The sequence below is a fragment of the Aureococcus anophagefferens genome, assembly GCF_000186865.1.
Source record: "Aureococcus anophagefferens unplaced genomic scaffold AURANscaffold_5, whole genome shotgun sequence".
NCBI lineage: Eukaryota > Pelagophyceae > Pelagomonadales > Pelagomonadaceae > Aureococcus > Aureococcus anophagefferens.
The window spans coordinates 1429126-1446359 of NW_008705565.1; the positions used below are offsets into that span (position 1 = coordinate 1429126).

The 17234-nt window shown below is 73.0% G+C and overlaps 6 protein-coding genes across 6 annotated transcripts; 3 read left to right on the forward strand and 3 right to left on the reverse strand.

The window, feature by feature from the left end:
- On the reverse strand, window positions 1-873 carry AURANDRAFT_13178 (hypothetical protein; the record flags this gene model as incomplete). Its single annotated transcript, XM_009036969.1, has 1 exon — window positions 1-873. A coding segment is annotated over one exon (873 nt), but the record flags the coding sequence as incomplete, so codon positions are not given.
- Window positions 874-2293: 1420 nt separating this feature from the next.
- AURANDRAFT_62653 (hypothetical protein) lies at window positions 2294-3904 on the forward strand (the record flags this gene model as incomplete). Its single annotated transcript, XM_009036684.1, has 1 exon — window positions 2294-3904. One exon carries the CDS (start codon window positions 2294-2296, stop codon window positions 3902-3904), a length of 1611 nt encoding a protein of 536 aa, XP_009034932.1.
- Window positions 3905-5692: 1788 nt separating this feature from the next.
- AURANDRAFT_62654 (hypothetical protein) lies at window positions 5693-8591 on the reverse strand (the record flags this gene model as incomplete). The annotated part of the gene is made up of 3 exons (XM_009036968.1): window positions 5693-6955; window positions 7662-7994; window positions 8412-8591. The coding sequence occupies 3 exons, from the start codon at window positions 8589-8591 to the stop codon at window positions 5693-5695; spliced, it is 1776 nt and encodes a 591-aa protein (XP_009035216.1).
- A 574-nt stretch (window positions 8592-9165) lies between these two features.
- Window positions 9166-10233, forward strand: AURANDRAFT_62655 (expressed protein; the record flags this gene model as incomplete). Its single annotated transcript, XM_009036685.1, has 1 exon — window positions 9166-10233. The coding sequence occupies one exon, from the start codon at window positions 9166-9168 to the stop codon at window positions 10231-10233; it is 1068 nt and encodes a 355-aa protein (XP_009034933.1).
- Window positions 10234-13195: 2962 nt separating this feature from the next.
- AURANDRAFT_13918 (hypothetical protein) lies at window positions 13196-13942 on the reverse strand (the record flags this gene model as incomplete). Its single annotated transcript, XM_009036967.1, has 1 exon — window positions 13196-13942. A coding segment is annotated over one exon (747 nt), but the record flags the coding sequence as incomplete, so codon positions are not given.
- Window positions 13943-15559: 1617 nt separating this feature from the next.
- Window positions 15560-16420, forward strand: AURANDRAFT_13431 (hypothetical protein; the record flags this gene model as incomplete). The annotated part of the gene is made up of 1 exon (XM_009036686.1): window positions 15560-16420. A coding segment is annotated over one exon (861 nt), but the record flags the coding sequence as incomplete, so codon positions are not given.
- Between the last annotated feature and the right edge of the window lie 814 nt (window positions 16421-17234).

Below are 17234 nucleotides of genomic sequence, written 5' to 3' on the forward strand. Positions count from 1 at the left end.
CGTCGTCCGCGGGCGGAACGGCGGCTCCGCGGCCTTCCGCGCGACGGCGCCGAAGTCGAGCGGCGCGAAGAAGCGGCGCTCCGCGAGCGCCCTGGCGGACACCAAGCGCTTCGCCGGGTCCTTGTGGAGGAGCTTCTCCGCCGAGGACCGCAGGTGGGGCTCCGCGTCGGCCCCCGGGTGCAAATGCGGCGGCTCGCGGACGATGTTGAGCATGAGCTCGCGCGGCGTCGCCGCCCCGAAGGGCGTCGCGCCCTGGACCGTCTCCACCAACAACACGCCCAACGCCCACCAGTCGAGCGCCGGCGCCGGCGCCTCGCCGCCCTTGCGCAGGAGCTCCGGCGCCATGTACTCCACCGTCCCCGCGAACGACTTCTTCCGTTCCCCGCCCTTCTTCGCCCCCGCGCCGTCCTCGACGCACTTCGCGAGCCCAAAGTCGCACAAGCTCGCGTGGCCCGCGGCGTCCAGCAGCACGTTCGCCGCCTTGATGTCGCGGTGGAGCACGTCGCGCGCGTGGAGGTAGTCGAGGCCTAAAGCGAGCTCCGCGACGACGAACCGCGCGGCCGCGGCGCCCAGCCCCCCGGGCTCGCGCTTCAGCGACGCCTCGAGGCTCCCGCCGGCGAAGTAGTCCGTCACGAGGTACAAGTGGCGCCCGTTGTGGAAGGCGAAGCGCAACCGCACGAGGAACGGGTGGCGCGCGACGAGCATGACGTCCCTCTCGAGGAACGCGTGCGACGTGAGCCGGCCCTTGTAGGTCGCCTTCTTCATGACCTTGACGGCGTAGAGCCGGCCCTCGCCGAAGCCGCCGCGCTTCCGCGCGAGGAGCACGGTGCCGAAGCCGCCGACGCCGAGGACTTTGAGGGGCGCGAAATCGTTGAACGACACCGCCTCCTCGCCGGCCCGCTCGCGCGTGACCTCGCGCGCGGCGGCGCTCAGGCGGTTCAGCGACGACTGCGACAGCTGCCGCGGCATGGCGGCCTTTTTTCCCGCCGCGGGGAAGGCCTTGGGCGCCTTCTTGCCGAAGAGCGCGCCGAAGATGCCCCGGCGCTTCGGCTTCGCCGGCGCGGACGCGGGCACCTTCTCGGGCACCTTCGGGAGCCCGCCGCCCGGCGGGTAGGTCGTCGGCCCGGCGCCGGCGCTCTCGCGCGAGCTCTCGTCGGCCGCCGGCGCGGGCGGCGCGGCCTTGCCGGGCGTCTCGACGGACGTCTCGGGGCTCGCGAGGCTCCCGCGGCCCTCGGGACTCGACGACGGGCGCTCGGCGACGAGCGCGGGCCGCGGCGGCGGCGGCGGGCTCGCGCCCGGCGTCGTCTGGGAGTTCTCCGGCGTCGGCCCGGCGTCGGCCTGCAGCAGGCTCCGGAGCGCGCGGCGCTCGTCGCCGCCGTGGCGCGTTAGAGCGTCGACGGCGCGCGGCGCGTCGAAGCCCATGTCGACGAAGCGCGCCACGAGCTCGTCGTCGGGCATAGTGCCGCCGGTGACGACACCAAAGCTGTCCGTGCCGTCCGCGTCCAGGCCCGCGAAGACGCGGCGGACGACGGCCTCGCGCGACAGTTCCTCGCCGGAGCGGCGCAGCGCGTCCATCGCGGCGCCGACGCGCGCGGCGTCGAAGCCCCCGGACGTCGCGAGCTCGTCCCGGAGCGTGCGCATGCGCGCCACGTCGTCGAGCGCCGCGGCCATGGCCGCGGCGAGCCGGTCCGGTCCGTCTTTCTCCGCGAAAAGTAGCGCGAGCCGGTCGCGCGCGTCCGCCGCGCGCGCGACCTCGAAGAGCTTGAGGCTCGAGCCGTCGCCGCGGAGCCGCGTGAGCGTCGTCTCTTCGGCGAGGTGGACGACGAGCTCGAGGACTCCCGTCTGGTGGCCCCGGAGCACGAGCGAGGCCTCGATGACGCCTCCGCACTCGACGACGACGTCCGCGGTGGAGATGTGTTTGAGGCTCGCCTTGGCCTTTTTGCGGCCCGGCGACAGAGTGTCGTTCTCGTCGAGCGGCGCCCACGCGCCGTCGCAGAACTCGTAAATGCAGACGAGGATTGAGGTCATCACTCAAGTGAATCTGCGAAATGGCGGCGGGGGCGTCGCAGGGGGGCGGGCTTATAATCCCCGCCGTTCACGGTCGTCTCCGCCGTTCACGGTCGTCTCCGGCGTCCTCCGAAGGCGTTCCGGCGTCCCCCCGGCGTCGAAACGACGGCGCCACGGGCGCCCGACGACAGCGGACAGGCGACTGGGTACTGGGTGCGCAAAACCGTGTTTTGCAATGGGTGCAACAATGGCGGCGCACAGCGCGCACCGCCGCGCCGCAGCGCTCATGCCTCTGCTCGCTCTCCTAGCGGTCGCCGGCGCGCGGCCGATCCCGCTCGCCGCGCGCACGCGCCGCATCTCGCGCGACAACAGCGGCGCGACGGCCGCAGGCCTCCAGACCCCAGTCGACCTCGCCGGCGCAGCCCTGCTGCCCAGTACCGCCGCCCTCCTTCGGCCGCTCGCAGTCCGCGGCGGGTCCGACGGCATGTGGCACCTCAACGACGACGCGCCGCCCGGCGACCGCGGCGCGGCCGACGCGGCCGACGACGACGCCGGCGCTCCGGATTGGACCGAGCTCATGGCGCACGCGCGGTGCGCGAGCCTCGTCTACTACGAGGCGTCGACGATCGTCGCATCGCACGAGCGGAACCGCTACGGGCGCGCCGCGCGGAGCGTCGAGTGGCGCGCGGACGGGAGCGCCGTCGCGCGATGGATCGGCACGAAGCGCGGCGACGCGACGCTGGTCGTCCGCGAGATCCCGAGCGTGGGCATGCGCTACTTCCTGCGCACGGAGCTGCGGCCGGGCCTGCCGCCCGTGCAGCACCTCGCCATCAAGGGCAGCGACAACCTGCAGAACTTCAAGGACGACGTCGACTACGCCAAGGAGCTCTGCGGCACGTGCCGCGTGCGCTTCCACCGGGGCTTCAAGCGCGTCGCGGATGCGGTCTGGGCCGACGCCGAGCCCTACCTCTTACGCAACGCGACCCTCGAACTGTCGGGCCACTCGCTGGGCGGCGGCGCGGCGACGATCGCGGCGATGCGCCTCGCGGCGTCCGGCTTCGTCGTCAAGCGCGTCGTGTCCTTCGGGTCGCCGAAGGTGACGAACGCCCACGGCTGCGCGGCCTACGCGGCGCGCGTGCCCCTGACGCGCGTGCTCACGGCCGACGACCCCGTGCCGCTCCTGCCGACGATGGACGTCAAGAGCCACGCGTTCGGCTTCTACCGGCACTTCGGCGACCGCCTCGTGCTCCTCGACGACGACGACCGCGACGGCGACGGCCTGCCCGACGACGAGGCGCACGGCGACGACGAGGCGGACGCCGCGCGGCGGCGCTGGCTCGGGGAGCGGGCCGCGGTCTTGCTGTCGCCGACGGACGCGACGGGCGAGCCCCGGACCAAGGTCGCGCGGCTCGGCCGCGGGCGCTACGCGGCGCGCGAGGACCCGCGCCTCGCCGCGGCGCGGGCGGCGAAACACCTCGACCCGTCGCCCTGGGCGCGGCTCCGGGATTTGGCGTTGCACCAGCTCGACGAGAACTTCCTGCTCCACGCGCACCACGTGTCGCCCTTCGCGCACTCCATGGACGCCTACGAGACGGAGGTCGCGACGCGCCGCGTGCGGTCCGAGTCGCTGCCCTGGCGGGCGGCGGGGCGCCGCGAGCGGCCGTTGAAGGCGCTCAAGAAGCGCGCGCCGTTCCTCGCCGTCGCGACCGTCGCGTTCCACCGCATGTTCAAGTGGCGCCGGGCCATCCGGCTCGTGCGCCCCAAGTACCTCGTCATGTCCTTTCTCTTCGTCGGCTGGACCGGCGGCTGGTCCGCGGGGCTGTTGGACAAGCTCCCCCACGCGGGCGTCGTCGAGAAGCACCCACTCGACGCGGGCGACGACGCCGCGCCGTCCTAAGTCCTCTTAGAACCCGCCCGGGGGGCAGTAGAAGGCGACGACGTGGCCCGCGGCGTCGAGGGGGACGGTGCTCTTGGCGCTGAGCTTGGCGACGAGGCCCGCGAGCACGCGGCGGTGCGCGGCGGCGTATTCCGGCCAGCCGCCCGCGGCGCGGACGGCGTCCAGCACTTGGAAGGCGGAATCGTTGGCGGAGCTTCGGCGGGGCAGGTCTGCGATGGCGGGCGCTCGCGCGCCGGCGCGGAGAAAGATCTTGACCAGGTCGCGGCGCCCGTAGTCAATCGCGGTATACAGCGGGGCGCAATGACCCGGGCCGCCACCGTCGACGCGCGCGCCGTGCGAAAGGAGAAGCTTCGCGCAGATTCTACAACCCTCTAGATTCGTGACAACATGGGTGACAACATGGTTTGCCGCGCTCAGCATCGTCAAGGCACTCTGCTCCAAAAAAAACGCATTCGCGTCCGCGCCGGCCGCGAGCAAAAGGCCCAGGATCTCGTGGTCTCCACGCACTGCAGCAGCGTGGAGCGGGGACCAGCCATTCCGCTCTGGCGCGTTGGCGTCGGCTCCATGTTCGAGCAACCACTGCACAGCCGCTGCCTGGCCATTCATCAACGCACTTTTAAGAGGAATTCCTTGATTGACATCCGCTCCCTCCGCCACCAACGCTCGCATCTGGCCGATATCTCCTCGATAGGCGGCAGAACGCAATGCATCAGCAAGCGGCTCAGCCATGGCAGCGCGGTGCAAGGGCCAGCGGCAAGCGCGGCGCAGAGCGGACGCGGGTCGAGCGGGTCGAGCGCGCTAACATTACCGTTCAAGGTGAAGTGTTGACGCTAGCGTCGAGCGCGATGATGCGAGCTCTTTTGTGCTGCATGCTCGCGCGCATGGCCGCGGAGGTGCAGCTTCCGCACGACGGCGCGCCGCCAGGCATGCCGCACCTCGAGCTCCGCGTCGACAGCGAGGTCGCGCTCGCCGCGCGGCGCGAGTGGCCCAGCGTCACCGCCAACGAGCGCGCGACGGGCGACGAGGTGCTGCGCTGGGTCGAGCGGAGCGCCTACGCAAACCTCTGCAGCGACGACGAATTCGCGGCCGCCTGGGAGCACGCGGACGATGGCGCCGGGTCGCTCGACCGCGCGGGCTACGAGGCCTTCGTCGAGGCCGTCGACGGCTTCGCGAAGCGCCGCGTCGCGCGCGAGCCGCCGTCGCTGGGCAACCTCGTCAAGGGCATGCTCAAGTCGCCGTCGATGCGCAAGATGGTGACGAAGATGGCCGTCGGCGTCGCGGAGCACGGCGGCCTGCTCGGGCCGGGCGAGGAGCGGCTCCGCATCGACGGCGGCGGCGGCGCGAGCGCCGCCGCCGAGGAGATGGAGCGAGAGATGGACGAGCTCATGCAGAGCGCCGAGTTCGGCGACCTCATGGACAGGGTCGTCGAGTCGCCGGGCATGAAGCGCGTCTTCGAGGACGTGCAGACCACGGGCGAGATGCCGTCGACGGGCGAGCTCCTGGGCACGGTGGCGGACACGGTCTGCGAGACGCTCGGCCTCGAGGGCGACGAGTGCGCGGCGCTGCGCCGCGACGCCGCGGACCGCCTCGAGGGGCTCGGCTGGTTGCTGGGCGAGGGCGGCGGCCCGCCGGGACCCTTCGGCGCCCTCGTCGCGGCGGCCGTCGTGCGGCTCGGGCTCCGCCGCGCCGCCGCGCTGCTCGTCGTCGTCGCGTGCGCGGCCCTCTTCGCCGCCTTCGCCCTCGTGCGCGCGTGTTTGCCGACTCGGAGGAGAACTAAGGCGGACTAGTTTACGGCGCGCTGGGCCGCGGCGGCGCGGGGACGAGCGCGAGCGCGCCGGACGCGTCGTCGGCGACGGCGAGCGACTCGCCGCCGGGGAGCGGCGCGACGGCCGTGACGTCGCCGGCGCATTTGACGCTCGCGAAGGCGGCGCCGCGGGCCGCGTCGTAGAAGGCGAGGCGCTGGGACCCCTCGCCGCCGACGGCGAAGGCGCCGCCGCCGACCCAGCGCGGGTGGAAGATGCCCTTGCGCCGCGCGTCGGGCCGGTGGTGGCCCGCGAAGGTCCGGAGGGGCGCACCGGGCGCCCGCAGGTCCCAGAGCTTGACCGCCGCGTCGCGGCCCGCCGTGAGGACGTGGTGGTCGTCGCCCGGGCGGAACGCGGCGGACGTCGCCTCGGCGTGCGCTCCCGCGAGGCGCCACGCGGCGGCGGCCGCCGCGCGCGGGTCCCAGCCCGCGACGTCGCCGTCGTCGCTCGCCGTCGCGAAGGTGCCGTCGCCGCGCCAGGCGACGCCCTTGACGGCGCCGTCGGCGACGTCGATCCGCACCGTCTCCGTCAGCGCGGCCGGCGCGCACGCGACGACGCCGACGGTGCCGTCGCGGAAGCCGCAGAGCGCGCCGCGGTCGTCCGAGACGGCGAGGGACCAGCAGCGGCCCGGCGCGAGCGTCGCCGCGTCGCGGAGCCGGTCGCCGCGCGCCGCCGCGCAGTCCCAGAGCACGAGCTTGCCGTCGTTCGCGGCCGTGAGCAGGCGGTCGCCGCCGACGAAGCCGCAGCCGCCGACCCAGCCGCCGTGGCCCTTGAAGGCCGCGAGCGGCTCGCCCCCGGCCGACGGGCAGAAGACGGCGACGCGGCCGCCCTTGCCGACGGCGGCGACGAGCGCGCCGCGCGCGGCGACGCAGTAGACGCGCTTCAGCCCCGGGTCCTCGAGTTCGCGCGCGTCGCCGGGCGACACGTCCGCGGCGCCCGCGGGCACGAGGTACTCGGCGAGCCGCGACGCCTCCGCGGGGGCCTCCTCGGCCTCGGCCTCGTCCGCGGCGGCGGCGGACGAAGGCGCCGCCGCCGCGCCGGGCGCGGCGCCGCCGGCGAGCCGCGGCGAGCTCCGCCGCGGCCCCGCGGGCGCGGAGGGCTTGGGCTTCCGGCGGCCGGCCTTCTTCTTCGTCGACGTCGCGGCGCCGAGGCCCGACGGCGCCGCGAACGCGTCCCGGGCGTCGCCGAGCCCGAGCGACGCCATGAACTGCGCGTTCCGCGCGATGCGCTCGAGGCGCTCGATCTCGTACTGCGACAGGCCCGCGTGCTGCGGGTTCGCCGGCGGCGTTGAGGTTGGCGCCTCGGTCTCCTCCGCTTCGGCCGGCGCCGGCGGCTCTTCCGCTTCGGCCGGCGCTGGCGGCTCTTTCGCTTCGGCTGGCGGCGCGGCCGGCGCCTCCTCTTCGGCCGGCGGCACCTCCGCCTCGGTCTCGTCCGGCGCCTCCGGCGTCGCGTCCGGCTCTTCCTGCGCGCTCGCGGTCGCCTCCGTCATGGTAGCATCCTCGTTTCTTGCACGACCGCCTCCGGCGCGCTCGCGGCAGCCTCCTCCGCAGCGGCAGGTTTCGCGCGCTTCGGAGCGCTATTCTCCTTGTCCGTCGACCGCTTCTTCTTGCCGAAGAAGGAGAGGAGGGTCTGTTGCTTCATTGCGGGGTAGTGTTGTTGATTGTGTGATTGCGTGTGGTTGTATGGCTATGCTAATCGTTTGAAAACTCGAGCCATCGGCTGGGGTCTGGTCAGAGGGTTGGTCTTTCTGTGCAACCTGCAGTGCACGACCGCCACTCCGTGCCTAGTTGGTTGCCAGAACACAACAAGCTTACTCACAACAGTATGAATTCGCTCCGGCTCGCGATCGGCGCCCTGCAGCCGGGGCACGCCTCGAGATTCGCGGCGCAGGCGGGACAGAGGCACGCGTGCGTGCACGGGAGGAGGACGACGGAACGCGGCGCGCCGAAGCAGACGACGCAGCTCGTCGCGTCCGCGAGCGTCGCCTTGAGCTCCGCGGCCTCGTCCCGGAGATCGGAGAGCGCCGCGCCCGCCTCGGCGCGCGCCAGGACGCCGTGGGCGTTGGGGCGGTTCAACACGCGCGAGAACTCGCCGATCCGCGCCTGGAGCTCGTCCCGGCTGAGCCGAAGGCGGTCGTCGCGCGCGGTCCGCTCCTCGAGCGCGCGCTCGAGGTCGACGATGCGCTGCTCGAGCGCGAGGGTCTTATGGGCGGCGATCTCCGCCGTGGCCCTCGCCGCCGCGACGGCGGCTTTGATGTTGACGTTATTCGCCGTGAGGTTCACCAGTGCCTGCGTAGCCACCCGCTTGGACCTGGCGCTGCCGTCCCGTTCGAGCGCGACGAGCGGAGCGACGCCTCCGGCCAGGGTGATGGCGACTCGCGGCGGCGTGTTTAATGCGAGATTCGCCAGCGTGGCCGCGGCGTCGTGTTTGATATCATCGGATTCGTCGCTCAGACAGGCGATCAGAGGCGGTATGGCGCCGGCTTTGGCGATACAGATCCTGTGTTCGCGAACCATAACGGAGATATTCCGTAGCACGACAGCAGCATGCACCTTGGCTTGGGCGCTACCGGCGCTCAGAACGGCGACCAGCGGAGGGATACAGCCCGCTTTGACGATTTCGTCCCGATGTTTTTCGATCATGTTTCGTAAAGCCCCCGCTGCCGCCTCGGCGCCGTTGCCGCTACCGTCCTCTATCATCGCAACAATCGGCGCGAGCGCGCCGAGCGCCACAATGGAGTCATTCGCGTTGTCGTTGTCGAAAAGTATGTTCCGAATCGCTTTGCAGGCGTTGATCTTGGTTTCGGCGTTACCGTCGCGTAGAAGGGCGACGAGAGTTGGAAGCGCACCGGCCTCGACGCAAGCAGCGCTGACCTCTTCTGTCATGGTCATGGCGCACAAGGCCCCCGCCGCGTGTTGCCGCGTGACGTCGTTGTCGTCGCGTAGCAGTGCAACAAATGACGGAATCGCACCGGCCTCGACCAGTGCAATTCGGGTTGCGTCACAGTTGGCTTTATCCTTCGACCGGAGGAGGCGCATCGTCTTCACGGCCGCCAGGTCGGTCTCGGCGTCTTGGAGGTGGCCAAGGACCTCAGTAAGGACCACCGAGTCAACCATATCACCGACTCGACGCGTGCGCGGCGCTGCAGGACCCCGATCGACCGCCGCTCGGCGCGCAGCAGGCCGCGGCGCTGCAGGACCCCGATCGACCGCCGCTCGGCGCGCAGCAGGCCGCGGCGCTGCAGGACCCCGATCGACCGCCGCTCGGCGCGCAGCAGGCCACTTATAGCAGCCCCGCCATTGCCGAGTTCGCATACATGTAAACAGCCGTAAGGCCGACGTTGACGAACCTCGAGGTCGAGAGTCGTTGCTTTGCGCGGACATCGCCTCCAACGTCGTCGCCCGCGCTGCCCTAGCGCACTCGATTCCGACGCCCTGACACCGTCGAACAACCCCTGATATGGACTCTCTTCTCCTCGAGATCCGGGAAGTGCTCGCGGAAGCGTCGCCGGCGCGCAAGGAGCTCCAGCGCGTCTGCAAGCTGCTGCAGGCCGAGGGCGAGGCCGTGAAATGTAACGCGAAGAGCGTCGTCTTGGTCGAGGCGCTCCAAACGTTTCTCCAGAAGCACGCCGCGCCGGAACCCGTCGCGGCGCCGGAACCCGTCGCGGCGCCGGAACCCGTCGCGGCGCCGGAACCCGTCGCGCCGCCGCCGCCGGTCGCCGCGCCGGTCTTCGCCGCGCCGCCGCCGGCCGTCGTCGCGCCGCCGCAGCCGGTCTTCGTCGCGCCGCCGGTCGTCGTCGCGCCGCCGCTGCCGATCTTCGTCGCGCCGCCGGTCGCGCCGCCGCCCGTCGCCGCGCCGCCGCCGCTGTCGTCGTTCTCCTTCGCGCCTGCGCCACTCGCGCCGCCGCTGGCGCCGCCCGCGCGCCGGCGGTCCATCTCGGCCGAGGACATGGACGCGACGACGGCCAAGGTCGCCGAGGCCGTCGCCGTGGCCAAGACGACGCGGCGGCTGTCGCTCGAGCGCCGCGAGTCGCTCGACGCGCGGCGCGCGGCGACGGCGGCCGCGCGGGGCCTCGCGTCGGCGAAGAAGGCGGCGGCGCACAACAAGGCCCGGTCGACGGCGGCCATGGCGGGCCACGCGACGACGCAGTCCGCGAAGCACCGCGCGGGCGCGGGCTCCGTGCAGCGGCCGACGGCGCCGGGCGCCGCCAAGCCCGAGGCACCCGCGGCCCCCGCGGCCGTGGCCCCCGCGCCGGTCCCGGCGCCCGCCGCGGCGAAGCGCGGGCCCACGCGCTTCGCGCCCTTCAACCTCTCGTCTTCGAACCGGACGAACCGCGAGGAGCCCGCCGAGGCGGCGCCCAAGCCCGCCTGGGACTCGTCCGTGGGCCCCACGGACCCGGGCAAGCGCTACAACTGCAAGCTCGACGCGCCCAAGAGCGCGGCCAAGTCCAAGGAGGCGCGCCGCGACGTCGCCAAGTCCGCGAGCAAGGCCGCGCGCGCGGAGGCCATGGCGAACCGCCGCGCCTAGGCGCCGCGCCCCGCAGTCCCCGCGCGATCTCCTATAGACCCGCGAGGCAACGCTCCCAGGGGCGAAGAGACCTCCGGGCTCCGGGAGAACGCGGCCCCGGAACCCGCGGGTCGTCGCGGCGCGTCCGTTCGAACGGATCTCTTGAATGTTCAATTACTACGGACGGTCGGGAAAGTGACAGCAGCGTCCCCGAAGAGCACGGGTCCGATTGCTGCCAGCGCCCCGGGAGGAGCGCGCGCCGGTCCGCCTCTCGGCGGCGGCTCCGCCGAAGGGAGCCGCCGCGGCATGATGGGGCGGCGTCGCGCGGATTTTTCGGGACGGGGAGGGGCTAGATGATCTCACATCCGCCGCCGCTCTTTGGCGGTTTCATAAACGGATTTTCCGGTCCCGCGTAGCCCGTCATGAACGGATCGTTCGCGTATTCCTTCTTCACGAGCTCCGAGATGCTGCGGCGGGGGGCGCGCGTCTGCATCGGCGTTTCGCGCGTCGCGCGGGCGGGCGGCGCGGCGCGCGGGGCGGGGCGCCGAAGCGACGGGGTGCGGCGCGTCGCGGCGGATCTGGGGCTGCTCGCGACCCTCGCGGCTGGACGCACCTGTCCGCCGCCTGCGCCGCCGTCTGCGGCACCTTCGACAGCGACTCGAGCTCGAACTGCCACGCCTCCTTGCGCGCGACGTTCACGCCGAGCTCGGCCTGCAGCTTGAGGTGGTAGGCGTCCCCGGACATCGCGGCAGTCGGTTTTTATACGCAACGCAGCTTCTCCGAGCAGCCCGAGCCACCGCTTCCCAGATTGGATATTCAACCCCCACTTGCCCGGATACGCTGCATCGAGCGTTGCAGTTTTCCCAAGGTGCTTTAAACCGCCCCCTCCCTAGACGGAGAAGGAGATGGCGCCGTCGCTCTTCGCGGGCGGCGCGTCGTCGTCCTCGCTCGAGCTCCGCCCGCCGGCCTGGAGCTCGTGGATCTGGGCCGCGTTGCAGAGCCAGAGCAGGCCCAGCGTCCAGGCGACGAGGAACGTCGACGCGGAGGGCGCGCCGAAGCCGAGGCACGCCGCGACCTCCGCGAGCGCGACGGCGTCGAGCGCGACGTGGCTCAGCGCGACGTGGACCGGGTCGTCGACGTCGAAGGGGCTCGCGCGGGCCACCTGGAGCGACACGAGGCCCAGCGCGCCGGCGCAGGCGACCTGGCTCGCCGCGAGGGGCGCCGGCGCGTCGCCGCCGCCCGCGGCCGCCCGGCGCTCGTCGTCGTAGCGCCGCGCGGCGACGACGACGGCGCCGAGGTAGCCGAGCGCGACGCCCGCGCCGTGGAGCACCTGGTGCAGGGACCGCATCTTCGCCCGCGGCGTGCCGCTCATGATGGGGCTGAACGTGGACACGACCTCCTCGTCGACGTGCACGCGCGCCGCGAGCGTGAGGCATAGAGCGGCGAACGCGCCGCAGCACGACCCAAAGGTCCAGGGCGTCATGCGCGGCAGCGTCGCGAAGACCACGGAAACGCAGCCCGCGCAGGACAGCACGGCCAGCGTCTTCACGGGCACGCTCCGCGAGAAGGCGGACAGCGCCGGCACGCGCGCGAGCAGCGCCGCGAAGAGGAAGCGCCGCACTTTGTAGAGTAGCTTGATCGGGAGCATGTCTGCGGCGCGTGCGTGCGCGGCGGCGCGCGCGATCGAAAGGTGGTTTTCGGTGAAGGGCAGGCGCGAGGAGCGGTCGCCTAGACTGGCTGCGCACGCTCTCAAAGCTCCATGCCTGAGCACTGAGATCACTGAGCACCGTCCGTGAGCTTGCCACAGAGCACGGGGGGGTTGCGAGGCGCCGCCGCGCGGGTCTGACGTCGACCCACGCCTCGACCCCGCGAGCTTCGCCGGCGTCGCTCGCCTCGAGGTCGACCTCGTGGGCAAGCTCCGGCGGCTGCCGCGCCACGTCGGCGTGGGCCCCGACGGCGTCGCCAACGAGCCGCTCCTCGCCGTGCTCGACCGCCGCGGCCACTGGTCCGGGAACTTGAAGATTTCCAGGACCATGTTCTTCAGGTCGTCGATCGTGGGCGCGCTCTCGCGGCTGTCCTTGTCCTTCTCGTAGATACGCCTCGGGGAACGCCTTCCAGGGGAGCATGCAGCTGAAAGCACCCTGCAGGTCGGACGTCGTAGAGGTCGACGACGCTCGCATCCTCGCGCTGGCGCCGCGGCCCTCGAGGAGCTCCTGTCGGACACCTCGATCCCCGAGCGCGACAAGTACCTGGAGCCTGGGGCGCCGCCCGTCTACAGCCTCGAGTCTGGGGATCGGGTCTACGGGCCTGAGATCCACCAGAGCAACGCGCGCGCACTTGCACTGGCACCCGCACTCCCGACTACTCCCGAAGCTCCACGGCGCGCTTAGCGGAGAGGGAAAAGGGGAGGCCGCCGCGCCTAGTGCGTCGTCCAGCTGGCCGTGTGGCTCGTGTCCATGTCCTCGCCGGCGTCCTCCTTGACGGGCTGCATGCGCGCGAAGCCGCGGGACATGACGGAGAGGAGGCCGTCGCCGTCCTCGTCGTCGTCGGCGGGGGCGTCGCGCATGTACTTGGCGGACGTCGACGTCTCGACGGCCTGGAGCTTGCTCTGCTGGTGCTGGAGGTCCGCGGCGAGCGCGGACGTCGGCGCCGGCGGCCGGGATTTCGCGGCGGCGGCCGGGAGCGGCGGCGGCGGCGGGCGCGGCGGCGCGCCGCCGGCGAGGTGGGCGGCGACGGCGCGGGCGACGGCGGCGGCGTCGACGGCGGCGCCGGCGGGGAGCGCCGCGGCGACGGCGGCCTCGAGCGCGGCCGCGTCGGGCGACGCCGCGCCCGGCGCGGCCGGCGGCGCGGAGACGGGGTTGAGGAAGGCGTGGGAGAGGAGGCCCCGCGCCGCGTCGACGATGGGCGGGCGGTGGGCCGGCTCGCGCGCGAGGCAGCCCGCGAGGCACGCGAGCGCGTCGGGCGTCGCGAGCGGCCCGCGCGGCGGGAAGTCGATGACGTGCGTCGGGTTCGTGATGGCCTGGAGCTTGGCGTACAAGTGCAGGTCGCCGAAGGGCGTCTTGCCGTAGACCATCTGGTAGAGGATGCAGCCCAACGACCAGACGTCGGACGCGCGGCCCACGCGCATCGTCGGCTTCCGCGCGGCGCCCGGCCCCGCGCCGCGGGGCCCCGCGCCGGAGTCGCGGATGGCCTCGGGCGACATGTAGTTGAGCGTGCCGATCTGCGTGTCGCGGTAGATGTTCGTCGTGTCGTTCTTGATCGCGCGCGCGATGCCGAAGTCGATGAGCTTGAGCCGGCCCTGGACGAAGAGGAAGTTCGCGGGCTTGAGGTCGCCGTGGACGATGCGCTCCTCGTGGATCGTGTGCACGGCCTCGAGCATCTGCTGCCACGTGAGGCGCACGAAGTTGCCGTCGTCGCCGCGCGCGCGCGCGTCGCCCGCGGCCGCCGCGCGCGCGGCCGCGTCGCGGCGCTGCGAGAGCACGGTCGCCAGGTCGGCGTCGCCGGCCTCCATGACCATGTGGATGGACCCGGCGGCGCGGTCCACGTCGGCGGCGTAGAGCGTGACGATGTTCTCCTTGCCCCGGAGCCGCTGGAGCAGCGCGACCTCGTTCGCGTAGCCCGCGAACGAGTGGTCGACCTCGGAGCCGCGGAGCTTGATGCGCTTCAGGGCGAGCACGCGGCCGTCGGCGCCGAGGACGCGGAAGACCTTGGACGAGCCGCCGCGGCCGACGAGCGCGAGCTTCGCGTAGCACTGGCCCTCGACCTTGAGCGTGTTCCGCTCGGACACGAGGTCGCCGAACGCGCCCGCGGCGCCGACCTCGAGCGTCGCCGTCGACTCGCCGGGCGTGCGCGCGGGGCCGCCGGACGTGGAGTGCGTGCTCGCCGTCGAGCGGCTCGGCAGGTCCTCCGCGTCGCTGTCCTCGTCGCTCGACTCGACGCCCGCGCGGCTCGAGCCCGTCGCGCCGCTCGACTGCGTGCCGGACTGGGAGCTCGCCGTGCTCGGCGCGGCGGCCTCCTCGATGGTCGGCGGCATCGGCTCCTTCGCCGCGGACTTGTCCGCGGCGGCGGCCGCGGCCGCGCGCTTGACCTCGGGCGTCTTCGCGAAGGACACGCGGCGCGGCGCGGCCTTGGACGCGCTGCGGCCGCCCTTGGACGGCTTCCACTTGAGCATGTAGTCGATGTCCTCGCGCTTCATGGGCGCCTTGCTGCTCTTGAGCGCGACGGCGACGTCGATCGTCTCGTCCGTCGCGCTCGCGCTCCGGCCCGGGCCCGGCGTGTCGACGACGACGGACACGGGCGGCGGCAGGACGACCGTGTCCTCGCCCACGTCCATGTCGTCGTCGGCCGGGGGCGCGGCGCCGTCGACGCGCACGGAGATGACGCCCGTCGCGTCGTCCTCGGGCCCGCGCGGCGGCGCGGCGCCCGCGAGCGCCGCGGCCTGGGCCGCGAGCTCCGCGTCGGAGCACGCCGCCAGCGCGACGACGGACTTGCGCTCCCGCGCCGGCAGCGCGCGGATCCCCGCCTGCAGCGCCTCCTTGGCCGCGGCCGCCTTGCCCGCGCCGGCCTCGCAGAGCGCCCACGTCTCGTAGAACGCGCGCGACCGCTTGCCGATGCCCTCGTTGCGCATGTACTGCAGCGCGTCGAGCGCGTCCTGGCGCTGGCCCAGGCCCGTCTGCGCCTTGACGAAGCCGAGCCAGATCGACACGTACGCCTCGGCCTCGTAGAGCTCGGGCCGGTTCTTCGGGATGGACTGCGTCGCCCGGCGGAAGAGCCGGCACCGCGCGTCGCGCTTCCCGGACTCGGCGACGTCGCTGAGCAGCTGCCACCAGGCGTTGGGGTCGTCGGGCCGCGCGACGACGCGGTCCGCGAGCGCGCGCCGTTCCGGATGCGCCGCGTCGTCGAGGAGGAAGAGCGTTTCGAGCGTCTCGCCCCAGCGCAGCACGCCGCGCGCGTTCCGCGTCGACGCGCGCGTCGCCCGCTTCGTCGCCGCGGGCTTCACGGCGCCCGGCGTCGCCGTCCGCACGTTCTCTTTATCGACTTCGGTCATCGCGTCTTCCGCCGCGTGAAACCGTACGCTGTTTAGCAGGTGCGTCGAGAGGGGCGTCGAGGGGCTGTTAGGCTGTCGCGGGGGGCGTTGTTGGGGTCTTGCGTGTGGGTGCTGCGCGTCCCGCGCGCGCCAAAGCCAAACGGCGACTTCGAGTTCAACGATCCTCGATGTTTCCCTCGGCCCGCGGCTGATGCTCTGCCGTGTCCGTCGTCTTGCGCCACTACCGCTGCACTAGACTGCTGCAGCAGCACCGCCAGCAACGCATCAGCACACACCACCGCAATGGCCGCCGCGCCCGCGCCGCGCGTGCTCTCCCTGCTGTCGGCGTCGACGGAGATCGTCTGCCGCCTGGGCATGGCGCACGCGCTCGTCGGGCGCTCGCACGGCTGCGACGCGCCGCCGGCGGTGCTCGCGCTGCCGGCCGTCACCTCCCCCAAGATGGACCCGACGGCGCCGTCGGAGGAGATCGACGCGGCCGTGCGCGCGGTCGTCGCCGGCGGCGGCCCCGTCTACGAGATCCGCAACCGCGTGGTCGCGGCGCTCGCGCCGGACGTCATCCTGACGCAGGACCAGTGCCGCATCTGCGCCGTGACGCGGGCCGACGTCGCGGGCGCGTGCGCGGACCTTCCCGCGTCGACGATCGTCACCATCGAGCCGACGACGCTCGGCGACGTGCTCGGCGACGTGGCGACCATCGCGGCGGCGCTCGGCGTGCCCGAGCGCGGCGCGCGGCTCGTCGCGTCGATGGAGCGGCGCCTGGACGCCGTGCGCGCGGCGACGGCCCCGTTTCCTCGCGCGACGGCCTGCCACCTTGAGTGGCTCGCGCCCGTCATGGGCAGCGGCTACTGGATCCACGAGCTCTTCGACGCCGCGAACTGCGCCATGGTCCACGGCGCCAAGGGCGGCCACTGCCCGACGCTCGCGGATGACGCCGCTCTGAACGACGCCGAAGTCCTCGTCCTCGCGCCCTGCGGCTTCTCCGTCGAGCGGACGCGCCACGAGCTCCGGTCCCTGGGCCTGCCGGAGCGCTGGAAAAACGTCCGCGCGGTCCGCGAGGGCCGGTGCTACGTCGCCGACGGCGACCGTTTTTATAATCGGTCGTCGTGCGAGGTCGTCGAGACCGCGGAGATGACGGCGGAGATGGCGTTCCCCGAGCTCCGCGGGCTCTGGGGCCACCACGGCAAGCACTTCGTGGCGCTCGACGAGCTCGACGCGTTCTGCGACCTGCCGCCGCGCGCGCCCGCGGGCATGCCCGCGGCGGGCGGCGGGATCACGCGCGCGCCCGCCGCGCCGCCGCCGGAGGACGCGGCCGCCGCGGCCGCGGCGCGCGCCGTCGCCGAGGCGCAGCTCGAGGCGCTGCGAGCCGAGGACTTCGACGCGGCCTTTGCGCTCTGCTCGCCGAAGAACCGGGAGCGCCTCTCGAGCCCCGCCAAGTTCCGGGAGATCTGCGGCGGCGCGTCCTTCGCCGCGCTCCTGACCGGCGGCGAGGTCTCGCGGACGGACGTCGTCTCCGCGTCGGCCGCGACCGTCGCCGTCGCCGCGGGCGACCGGCGCTTCCTCTTCGACCTCGCCTTCGAGGGCGGCGCCTGGCGCACGGACGGCGTCCGCGTCGTCTGCTAAAACGCTCGATCCCACGCCGCCCCGGGACTTTCGTAGACCTGCTCATCTTAGCGCGCTCGATCCCACGCCGCGCCAAAGTCGAAGTCGAGCTCCGCGGTGGGCCACCAGCGGTGGTGCTGCGGGAAGACGCCGCGCTTGCGGACGCTCCGGGGCACGGCGTTGAGCGTCTGGGCGGTCACGGGCCGGTTGAAGGCGACGAGCGCGACGACGTCGCCGGCCTCGAAGCGCCAGTCGTCGCAGGCCGTGAAGTTTTTTCGTCGGAGCTGCGCTCGGCCGTAGAAGCGGTCCGCGGACGCCGAGTAGGCGTTGCGCGACCGGTACCAGCAGCGGACGTGGCTCCTGTGGCGCGCGAGGA